This window comes from Neopelma chrysocephalum, unplaced genomic scaffold, assembly GCF_003984885.1.
Source record: "Neopelma chrysocephalum unplaced genomic scaffold, ASM398488v2 Primary Assembly neopelma1_43, whole genome shotgun sequence".
Classification (NCBI taxonomy): Eukaryota; Metazoa; Chordata; class Aves; order Passeriformes; family Pipridae; genus Neopelma; species Neopelma chrysocephalum.
In genome coordinates, this window is record NW_020897702.1 from 22,504,848 (window position 1) to 22,517,452 (window position 12,605).

The 12,605-nt window shown below is 35.8% G+C and overlaps 1 protein-coding gene across 1 annotated transcript in view; it reads right to left on the reverse strand.

Moving 5' to 3' along the window:
- The window catches only part of ACER3 (alkaline ceramidase 3), a 53,422-nt gene that overhangs the window by 24,695 nt on the left and 16,122 nt on the right, over window positions 1-12,605 (reverse strand). Inside the window, exons 2-3 of the mRNA XM_027677610.1 lie at window positions 7,280-7,390; window positions 472-524 (exon numbers count right to left, since the gene is read on the reverse strand). Of these exons, the coding sequence (XP_027533411.1) occupies window positions 472-524; window positions 7,280-7,390 (164 nt within the window). The remainder of the gene's footprint in view (window positions 1-471; window positions 525-7,279; window positions 7,391-12,605) is intronic.

Below are 12,605 nucleotides of genomic sequence, written 5' to 3' on the forward strand. Positions count from 1 at the left end.
CAACTCAACTACTGTTACTCAAAAGATACTGACTTCACTATTAATGCTACGGGTACCTCTAGATAAATAGAAATCATAATAGAAAACAAAGATGTAAAAGATAAAATAAATAACAATAACTCCTGTCTATACTGCTTGTTATTAAGCCAAAACTATAGTAAATTTAAAACAACAACTTGTATAAAAAGATAGCATTATTTCCCAAAGGATAAAGTGTCCTCCACCATCATAAGCAATTGATTACAGCTCTTATTGTAGATGCAAGTATATATTCCTGTGTGTCTATCAGTGGAAAATACCTAATGAAACAAGACCTGAATTACTCTCTTGTTGAGAGCAGGAGTCACATACAATGATACTTAAGGCAGATTAATTAATTTTATATGAGTTTCGTCTAGTCACGAAATGGCAACATGACTGTATAGTGAGATACACACATAAAATAATTCACAGCTACTTATCAGTACTCACCTGCATTTCATACTTCAGGGTCATGTGGAAGCACCAAGATCCCAATCCCACAGCTGAAAACAAATCAAAACTATGGTGAACATAAGAGTCTAAATGTAAAATTTTCAAGTAAATTAACTTAAATGCATGTATTTTACAGTGAAAAAAAATTAGAACATCAGCATATTCCACTGCAGGGACAAATCTCTAATTTTCTACAGCCTTCTACTTTATACATTAGTCACCAGTGATGTCCCTGAATTTCTGGGTTTTTGGGGGCGAGTGTCCTCTTTCCCTCCTCTCAATACTGTCTCCTATGAACTGGTGTAATCTCAAAGAGGATAGGAACAGAGGGAATCCAGAATGAATGGAGTATTATAATTCAATATATCTTTTTTTTCCCTTTTAATTTTAAGTACATTAAGTTATCTGTTTCAATCCTTCTATAATGAAATGCATCATTTATCAATATCTCTGCTTATTCTCCAGTTTTAAAATCTACATTTTACAAAGAGCTTTTTATTGTCTCTATAAGCAGAAATGAATTGCTACTAGAACTCAGAATTCGAACTTCAAGGTAAACAAACTAATCCCACTCAGTATGTATTCCTTTTGTGAAATGAGATCGCCATTTCCTGGCCTTCTACAGAGAAAGACAAGCTTCCAAGAAATTATTTGTATTTATCTGAAGTACTCTCTTTTCAAACTCTGAATTTACTTCTGAAATTACTTTATGAGATATATACTTTGCCCATGCAGCTTTTTCACTTAGACATGGATAAAGTTTCTTGGATTTCATTGTTTAGAGCAAAGCTGGTACAGTATTTAATGCATCATTCATTACTTTGAAATGTTATCAGTAAAACACTCTCATCAAGCACCAGGTCATTTTTATTTTGCAAGAACAATAATGTGATGTCCTGTCTTCCTGAAGAGAAGAAATTATGTTCTTTTACCTCAGACTAGTTTCAGGGATAGCCAAGTAATTTGCACTCAAGCCTTGATCACCGTTTTGCTGCCATGTTTTGCTGCAAGAGCATCACCTTGTCTACACATGACAGTCAGGTTTCACTGATGCATAAACAAGACCTGTATTTCTGTGCCTTCTGTAAAGGATTCCCAAGACAGTCGACAGACATGTCTGGAGATGCTTCTTTAGATGTTATTAGACTAGAATTGTGATTATTACATGTATTCAATAAAATTAAATACCTAAGCATGTAACTTTACTGAAACCTGAAACTGCAATACAACTACATTTAAAAATGTATTGCCAAAACTTTAATGTCATTAATTCTCTGGGAAAACTGAGTACAGCTCTCTACCACACTATAAACAACCATATGTAGTTCTGTAAGCTCTGATTACATTGTTTTGCTTCTGAAAAATCTTTCCAAACAATAAGCAACAGCTGCTTTCACCTTCATTGAAATTCTAATGAGAAATTCTCATAGCCATTTTTCTATGTATACAGAATATATGACAACTACTATTCATTCTGGAGAAAAAAAACATTAAGATCATAATTAAAACAATATCATCCATTATCCTGGCTGTCACAGGATACAAACTCTTACAATTTGTAACAAATTTAGGCAAAATGATTGCACAAGAAATTTCAACTGATTTTAAATTAACAAAACATGTTGTTGTGTTGTGGGGTTTTCTGTTTGTTTTTCTTAATGTTATTTGGGTTAATAAATCTCAACAGTCAGCTATTGAACTCCTCTTCTTCCTCCTACAGGATTAGAAGCACTTACTTTTATCTTAATTTTTCCTTTCTAGTCTTTCAAAAAATCAAGAATGCAGCAGATATTACTGTTTCAGCTCATGAAATCCTTGACTACAATTAATTTCTAAAATTAATTAAACCCTTCTTGTTACTGTGCAATGATCACATTTAGAGTTTCTCTGATTATGAAATTTTACTATGCATTGCAGAATGATATTTTAGCTATATTATGTAGCCATAAAGCAGATATTTGAAACAAGAAAAGTTTACAGGGACTTGATCATATGGTCCTTCCTAAAATAAAAACCTCTAATGGAAACGGATGCAATAGTGCTTGCTGCAATCATAACAGAGCTCATGAGCATGGTCAAGTCTGTCTGGTATACATGCATTCAGCAGATAACCCAGAATGTTACGTGACTAAAAATTATATGACCTTTTTGTCACACTTTACGCCTAACTTATAAACTCAGACTTATTTGTCTCCAGTATGCTGTGGTTTAATATTTAGGCTAAAATGCTTTCACATGTGGCTTCTACCTGAATTCTACAGGAATGCAGCCATCTTGAGATATACTTCTCATCATTTAACTTCAGGCCCAAGGTATTTCTAAGAAATATCTACTTCACAAAAGCCATCATTGTAATGAGACAATCTGCCAGCTTTGTAGTTTTCAAAACAGGAGTGATCACAACTACTGCAATTACACCAGTTTTTAAGAGAAGCAACTTTCCTGTACAGCCATGGACACACTGAGCAATAATTTGCTACTTATCTTGTGAGCAGGAGTTGCAGTTTTTATTTCAGGTGTTTCCTTTTGCAAAGGAGCTTAAGTCACTAAAGCTGCCTATCAGTAGGGAAGTTTTTACGTCATCTGAAGCAGTACCATTTCCTCCTTAACTATGGTAGCTTACTTTTCACAGATACTGCAAGTCACTTGACATTTTTACATCAAGGAACCTCTCAAGTTACATGGGTTATATAAAATTATGTCTTAAGCATAGAATAGACATTAAGTTACAACATTACGAGATCAGAATAGCACTTTAAAAGGCTGGACATGCAAAGTCAGGTTAGCTGCTATATGTACACTAACACAGTCTTTTTCTGTCCTGCAGCAAACACAACGTGCAGTTACTGCCAGTTGATAAAATAGTTGTGTTAGTGATGACGTAAAAGCAATGCATCTGCAAACTTTACTTCATACACAGTTATTTCACTGTCAAAAACCTTGAGGGCAGTAACTATACTGGAAATAATCTAACATTATACAGAAGATCCAGCTCTATATACGAACCATATAAGCTTTCAGGATTTGAACCCTAGAGGGATTTTTTCCAAGTTTTAGGAAGCATCAGAAGTAACACGTAATCAGTGAAAATTCAGTTTGATATAACTACCTATCAGCATTCAAAATTCTCATCGTAACCCTAAATCCTTTACAGAAATAGCAGTTTATTAGGATTTCAAAAAGGCTTTGAATTTAAACTCAATTGAAATTTAAATTTAGGGTTTCAGAAAGGGTTTAAATTTACACTTTGTACAGGTGCTGTATGAAAATATCCTGAATGAAGGATGCTCCAGACGCAAACACCTTTATTTAGGTATCTACACATGAACTAGGTGTCACAGCTTCCACTAAGAAAATGGCATTATTGAGAGTAATTCAACTGGCCAAACAGGTATTTTAGAATGAGTCAAATGATCCTCGTGGCTTTACTGTCTGCAATGGCAGACAGAACCTTCTGCACAGGCAGACACGTATGTTTAGGTGTTTAAATTTGGCGGTGAACTCCATCTTTTTTTTTTTTTTTACAGTGATAGAACTGAATTAAAGATAAACAACAACATACTGCATTATAAACAGTCAAAGAACGAAACAATGAAAAAGTGAATTCAATTAAACTATTTTTAATTAATTATTTTGTTTTGCAAAGGTTTCCCTCCACAGCATAAGAGACAGGAGAGACCTTGGATACTCCAAGGTTACAGCTCTACAAGTAATAAAGACACTATAATACAACTGTCTGCACTAGTGAGTTGTTAGAACAGTCTGCACTGTGAATCTGGGCTACTCCAACTAGCACTTTCCCCAGGCAGCTTTCAGGCACTGCCCAGGAGCCAGAAGAGTCCCTGTGCTCAGCAGGGAATTTGTATGCAGTCCCCTTGTTTTGGAGGCTAAGATGAACAGACATGGGCTGTTCCATGCTACTTGGCTTCAGCACTCAGGAACGTTCCCAGCCACATATGATGTACTAACACCGACACAGCCCTAGGAGCTTCTCTATGGGTGTTAGGTAAGAATAGGGGAATTAACTTTGACTGAAGAGCTTCAAAGAAGTATTTTCACAGATACAGAGTTTCAGTGGAAATAAAGTTTAGTAAGTTGCTTACAAGTTCCTATGGCTATGCCTAATGCAGAAAACTTTTTCTATCCTTTTTATTTCCTCCACTTTGGCACGGCTTGAATGACTGGGCCCTATTAAACAGGATAAAGAAATACAAACCAGAACAACCCTTCCAATTTTCAAGTAAAGTATCTAATAAAGTACATTACTCCATTTTTCGTATCTTCTTATGTCCAGAACAGTTACACTCTCTTTTTTCTTAATACATATATATAGGGTTTTTTAAATTGAGACTCTTCTAGAATATGAATCATTTCAGAATCAGTTTCCCAGGATGAATGAGGAGAGGACATATGGTACAACCTGATACAATATCCCAGTGTCATAAGGAACCACTCAAAACAAACTGCTTATTCATTGAGGTAGTGACAGTCTGATGATTTGTTCCACGTAATTCAGGAGGTGCAACATGCTAACGTAATTGCTTAAGATTATTCTTCATAATTTATAGATTGATTAAATGGTTCTCTAAAACTTAAAACCCACATCCAGTTCCTACTGAGTTAATTGACAACATGCCTTTTGTACTGAAAGGCAGCAGAAAAAAGGTCTGAGAACAGTTGCTGAAAAGTGCAACTCAGTCTGGGCATCAGTATGAACAAGAAATTTATTTGAACAATTATTTAGGAATACCCCTTATCGTCATGCCAAGATCTTAGCATGTATGTGAAATAAACAGTGCTTCCATAATTCAAAATGCATTTGGTTCTAAAAGGAAATAAACGTCAACCAAAGAAATTGCGTGTATAAAAGTGAAGCACTGAACACGGTGTGGTAAAACACAAAGGAACTGACAATCAGCTAAATGTCTGGAAGCACCTAAAAAGAGCAGCTGATTTGGATCAAAATAATGTCTAGAATCAACACTTCTTACATTCTCAAATGCTAACAGATTTAATTTTAATGTCCTCTTTGACAGTTGTCTTTTCATGTCTTGTAAAATCTCAGTAACTATTCCAAGTTTTTAAAATCTAACTGAAGTGCCCTCCCTTCCACCTCCATCTTCACAGAAGAATTGTTAAATCATTTCTACTTTGACAAAACAACCCTCAGACACTACTAGCTAGGTAGAAGCACTGCTATATGATCTTTAATGAAGCATGGTGCCTGAAGGAAATCAGAAGTTTGCATTAAATTCGCTATCCCTTCACAGAGTAAGTCTCTACTTTTTTGTTCCAAATTAAATAAGTAGAATGAAATCGGTTAACAAATAAAATTCCTGTGAGGAAAAGAACTCACTGGTACTTTCTTACGAAAAGGAATTTCTGTACACTTACTATCTCCAGTATGCAGCTCATTCAGTCACATGCACAGAAAGAATGCCAGTGTTCCTGGCACATTTCAACTATATTTAAAATTCCGTTTATGTTTTCATTTGCTGCTTTTATTCTTTAGTAGAGCAAATGTTAAGAGGATTGTCATTCCAAATCATCCTGTTCCTGTTTTTCACTGAGAAACTATAAAGTCTTCTACATTCCTTTACATCTTTCAACTGCTGGAAAACAATCCAGCGTTAGGAATACTGAAGCAGAGACAAAACAGAAGGGAAATGCTTTTGGGAGTGACCTTTAATGTTAGGTTCCAACATATGAGATAAAAATCAAGTTGTGCAAGCATTTATCACTTTAGACAGGAGTCAAAGCCATCCCAGTCACAGATGAGCAGGGCCCAGCTGGAACTCAGGACTGCCCTCCAGCACTGCTGTTGAATATGCAGACTGAGCTCTCCTTCATCAACATCACAAAGAGTACAAAGCTGAAGTCCATGGTATTTATTATGATCAAAGACAGATGACTTTTTTTTTTTTAAGCATTTTAAAAATTAAGTGGGATATGAGAAATGCCTAGCTAGTGTGACAGTCTGACATTCTGGTCAGAGAGTGGCACACTTTGTCCATTAAAATAACATATTAAAAGTAACATTTATCAATCCCTTACCACTGTGAAGACTGAGAAAAATCTCCACAGAATTGGGAGCTACAGCAAACACAGATACCTGTGAAACACAGAAATTCTGTGAAATCTAGTTTGAGACCCAACAGCCAAATGTGAACCACCTTCAAGCATCTTTTTTAATAAGGAGCATGACTTCTATTTGCATGATTAACATTTCAAATGAAGTTGGTTCTTTTCTGGATTTTGTTATTACAGAGAAAACAGACTGCCCTAAAGTAGATCTAAATATGAACATCACATTGTTCTTCCATCCTTACAAAACTTCCCAGTTACTATGGCATTTAGATTGTTGGGTGATATATGCCAAAGAGGAATTGAAAACAAATTCCAACTCATGAAAGAACACCCTTCCAGTTCCCTCAAGATCTTAGTCATTTCTTGTATTACTGTTCCATACAAATGTAACAAAAATATTAATATAATGTGAAAGCGTCTTTTAAGTAGAACACACAAGACACCTATAAATCATCATAAAAGTACAGAGACGCACCAAGCAGAACCTAAAGCCAGAAACGGATCAATCTCATTTAGTTATTTACTGAATTCTAACTTTGTGTCCTTCCAACAAATACCAATTTTCTGTACACATTAACAACTATAACAAATTGAGGTTTACTTTTCACACACACAGTATTTAGATTTAACTACTCGGTTTATTAATATTTAGATATATTGTTCATTGCACATCTGAGCTCTCTTTATAATGACAGAGCAAATTAAGTTTTACACATACCTGTAAGACACAAATATGCAGCTAAATACCGTTTTTCAAGGCCATCTTTATAGGTCTGAATCGCACCATAGATTGGAGGTAGAATGAAAATCAGGTTACTCACTGTGTTCCCTGTAGGATAGAAACCAAGAGCAGAGATTTAGAATTGGGTACTATGCACTTTTAACTAAATATAACTACACTTAACTAAATAAAACTGCATTCACTCATTAAAGACAGATTCCAACAGTTTTCATCCAGAAAGCTACACCTTTTTGAAAGTTGTCTTCTGCTTTTGCACATAATACAAAGTTAAATTTTTATAACACACAGTTAACTACATGAAGGCAAAGAACATTTTAACTCTTTTGTCTTTTTTTACATGTGTGGATAGTAATAAAATACTAATTTAACTAACAGTTTTATTTAGATGGTGCTTACTTTCTTGACAGAAGGGAGAAAGATAGGATTACCTTAACGACACAGATTATGAATCAAAACCTGATTCCTTGAAGAGATATAAGCCCCAAATAGTTCAAGCCTGGTATTTTAAGACTGTTTTTTCTTTTCTAAAGCCGATTCTTGAAACTCATCAAGTGACCCATTCCCAAATGAAACCAGTCCAATTTTTACTCTTAGTGTGCTAGTCACTTTGGGCACGCAGAACAAGCCAGATGGGATGTTACATCACAGATCATCATCTAAGACAGTACAATAAGGAATAATAAAATGTCAGAAGCCACTGCTGATCAGCATGATGGGCAAGTGTCAAAGCTTATTGAGAGCCTGAACTTCAGCAACGCACCACTGCTCTCCATCCCTCCTGTTGATTCTAGGATGCTATAAGGTCTCCAGGAAGACCTTATACCAGTCTTCCAATATCTAAGTGGGACCTACAAGAAGGCTGTAGAGGGACTTTTCACAATGGCCTGTAGTGATAGGATGAGGGAATGGCCTTAAGCAGAAGGAGGGCAAGTTTAGATTAGATACTGGGAAGAAATTATTTACCGTGAGGCTGGTGAGGCACTGGCACAGGTTGCCCAGAAAAGTTGTGGATGCCCCATCCCTGTAAGTGTTCAAGGCCAGGTTGGATGGGGCTTTGAGCAACCTGGTCTTGTGGAAGGTGTCCCTGCCTATAACAGGGGAGTTTGGAATGAGATGATCTTTATGGTCCCTTCCAACCCAAATCATTCTGTTATTCTGTGATACATGCTATGCAACACAAAGCGATGACACATTGCAGAGACCAGAGAAAGCAAGAACAAGCATAGAGCTCAGCTCTTGTACCAGGGGGCAATCTGATTCAAATGCGTTTTTTTCAAACTGTGCTGGCCTATGGAAAAGTACAATGAAATACTGCAACTTTAAGTGAAGCATAAAGAAATGTTACATCTCTCAGCAGAAGGGATGCAGAATCAGCTTTTTAGCTTAACCACAAATCATAATTTTGAGAATAAAGGTTATGTTATGGGAATTAAATGCTATGTAATTTGGGAAAATGAGCAAATCTGTTAAAAAATGCAGAATGTTGCTTATATAAAACTGCACACTTTTACACATCATCAGTTAAATATATATAAAACTGAAACTCTAATTTCCTTATATCCCAATGAAAAATACAATGTATGAGGCTATGGAGACACCAAAAACACTCCCTATATTTTGGTCTTTTTTATTCAGCAGAAAATATCAGAAGCATTTCACATTCTAAAACAGAGAACAAGAGTGAGTGGGTCCTGTCTGAATCACACCCCTAATTCAAGCACTTGTTTTTCAAGAGTCCTACTTGCCAAGATTCTTCCCAAAGAAAAGCAAAAACTACCAAACTATGTTCATATAACCTAAAGTATTACAGCCCCCCTGGAAAAAAAAAATTCATACTTTAGTTTTAAAGAAAATTCAGACCCAAATGGAAAAAAGGTTTATTTCAGAACACATGGAGCAGAAGTATCTAACTACCTTTAACAAGGTAGCTCCTCTAAATTCTCACCAAGTCGATACAAATCTCATTTTGAGACAGTCTTCTCAACCAAATAAAAATCTCATCTGATTTTAATCAGATCTTCTTTAAATCACTTCCTTAATGATTTAACACCATCTCCTGCACAACCATGAATTTCACCAATTTATACCAGGCTAAACAGAGATGTGCCAGAGATCTTACTCTTCTAGTCAGTTCTGTGGTAAGTTCTTCCACACAAAAAAAAAGCCCAAATGAAATCAAAACAGCTTCTGCAAAGACATACAAGTTTATACCAATATAAAAGGCCTTTTTCATGTTTAAATTCTTTGGGGAATCACTAACCTTTTACCACACTCCCTTAGTGTCGCAATGGGTAGTGATTCACCTTCAGTGGAGACTAGGTTTAGAAGAAATTCACTAAAACTCTGCTGTGAGGCACGCTGACCATTCCCATGTTCTCCCATAAATCATGCAAAGATGTCACTCAGCCTTGAAAAGTAGTATGGATTAGTGAATCTTCTTCTTTTTAAAGCAGTCCTCAACTATGCCCATTTTCAAGAGAAGTTATTAGATGTTATATAAATGTCACTGTTTAAGGTCGCTTAGTTATGAAACTGTCATAAACCTGTCAAAAATTCAAATATGAAAATGCCAAACAAAAGAAATATCATGATGTTCATCCGCAACTGGGAAGGCACGTGACTGCAGAAGAGAGTTGCAGTAGGATAACGAACCGCAGATGGATGTAAGAATGAAGAAAACAGAATCTTCTGTAGGAAAGGGAAGGTTTCAACACTTCCTGTAAAGCTATAATTATGTTAAATTATCAAAAATTTACGAGCATTTAATCTAGGACCATCTTGCTGAGAAAGGAAATACCGTAGACCTAATCTAGCTGCAAATTCCTGCCACTCCTTCTCTGCACTATTTGGCCCACATTATTCAGAACACTTGCAGCATGGATTAGGCAAGCCTGTCTGCAAATATACTTATCGAAAGTTGCACAATTTTTTTTAATAGGTGAAGTAGGGGCAGGGGAACAATACAGTCTTCTGGCATGGTGCTAGCAAAATTATTTCTTTCAAGAACAAAAACTGCAAGGTCTCTTGCAAACCCAAGGTCCCTAGAACTGTATATTTCATAAGAGCCTAGCTAGTCTTTACAAGATTATCCTCACACAGAATAGCTTATAAATTCATTAAAAGGGACATGCACAGATATTAGCAAAAAATACAAGAAAGAAGAAAAAGGTGATGCAAGTACAGACCCACAACTATAAAGTTAATTAACAAACAAGGGAGTGAAACAAGCTTTGAAGGGAATAGATAAGGAAGTTAAAAATGGGAAAATAGTCCAAACTGTCAAAAAAAAAAAATCTTTTTCACTAAATTTCCTTTCTAAAAAAAGGGGGAAAAATAATGCAGCAGACCTCCATGGGAAAACCAGAGATTGGAGAAATTGCAACTAAGGCAAGAAGTAGAAGATATGCAAAATAATTGAAGAAGAGATTATTGGTTATGCCTATAGGAAATACAATATATCAAAAATTTGATGAATGTGCATGGATGGACCTGGGCTTAACTCTGTACAGTGCTGTTATATTTCAGTACTGGATTCCTTGAATACTGACCCAGAGAGTGACCTGATTTTTCTTTAGTGACCAAAGACTGCTTCTCAGCATTTTACCTTCAGCTTTTCTGTCAACAGAAAGGAAGACCATATTATCTGAGGAAGAAATGAATGAACTTGCAGACTGAAATGACAGGAATAGGATTAAATATGATGGCCAAGAACACACCTTTCAATGTGAATATGAATCCTTATTCCAAATGTAGAATTAATCTATTTGAAGAGGCAGAAAAGTGAATTTAGATTGCATGGTAAGTGACCATAAGCCATCATTGTAGGCATGAAACTCCCTAAATTTATTTCCAGTAGAGGAAGGGAAAATAGTGATGTCTTCATGCAAGTCAGTAGTAGAATACACTGTTCTCTAGCTATCGATAAAAGAAGAGAGAAAGTACATCATGTACAGAGAAGCACCACTCATATGGGAGGGATAAATGGGAGCCTACAATTTCAGAAGGAACAAAAATTGCTCAGCTCAGCTCCTGAACAAAACGGCTGGACTGATTAAAACTGCACGCTGTAAATACATCATGGGTCAGTGCCAAAGACAAGAGGGAGCTATTTGAATGAGAGGATAACACTGACAAAGACTAAATAGATATAAAGTAACCCTAAATAGATGTGGGCTAGAATAAAGAGGAAAACTTCCCACTAAAGCGGAAATATTTACAACTGGTTCCCAACAGAAATGGGCAGCATGATGAACCTGCTTTCAGGGTGAAGCTCATTAAGCTCCACAATCAGATTGCATGATGTGGTGGCCTATCACAGTACTAAAACAGACCATGTCCACAAAGATTATACGTAGTACTAGGTACAGGGCTAAATCAATGTCTAATCATGATAAATGCAGACTGTGTGACTGACTGCACAAATTTTTATAGAAGTCTTTGAGACTGTTTTAATGCAAACCATTGTTTCAAAGTACTGTTTTATTCATTGAGCAAATGCCATATGGTACCAGAACAAAATCAAATTTATGCAAAACATCATTTCAACAAGCCTCTGTCTGTAGGAAGGAGAACAGTATAAGAGTTAAACCACATCTGCACCCTGTTCTACAAATACAGCAGCAAAACCTGACAAGTCTTTTTTATGATGGATGTACATTCAGAGTCATCTTCAGGCCCTAGAAACTGTATGGAGATATATATATATATATCATAAATGCACAAAGATCTGTACAAAGACTGACCTCAAATACGAAGTATATTACTTAAAAGGGGAAATAGTAACTACAGGCAAACACAGGCACAATATACAGCTTACTGTCATACAGGCATTATACAGACAGTTGGGAAGTACACAAATTTGAAGTACCTTACTTTCCATTTTTAAATTCCACACTATAAAGTAACTTCTAAAATAAATTTGGATGAGGAGTCAAAAGGAAAAACAACATGTAAGTTGTAAATAAGTTGAAACAGAACATGGTCATAAAGAAATAATAAACAGGATGTAAAAACATCAGGAACAATATTGGGAGTTAGAATACAGATACTGGTTTCGGTGAGGGAGGAAAAGTGCTATTATAAAAAAGAAGCAAAATTTATCATCTTCAGCTTTTGACATGGTGTTCAATATGATTTACCCTGTGTTAAGAGATGCTTTCTTTTATGTTGTGCACAGAACGACTGCAAGATTTACCAACCAACAACAAGGATCTTTTGAGATTTTAAAAAGTTCTTTCTCTCTCTGTCAAACAAATGAAGACTTTTTACTCTCTTATGGTTTCTACAAGACTCAAACCCAACA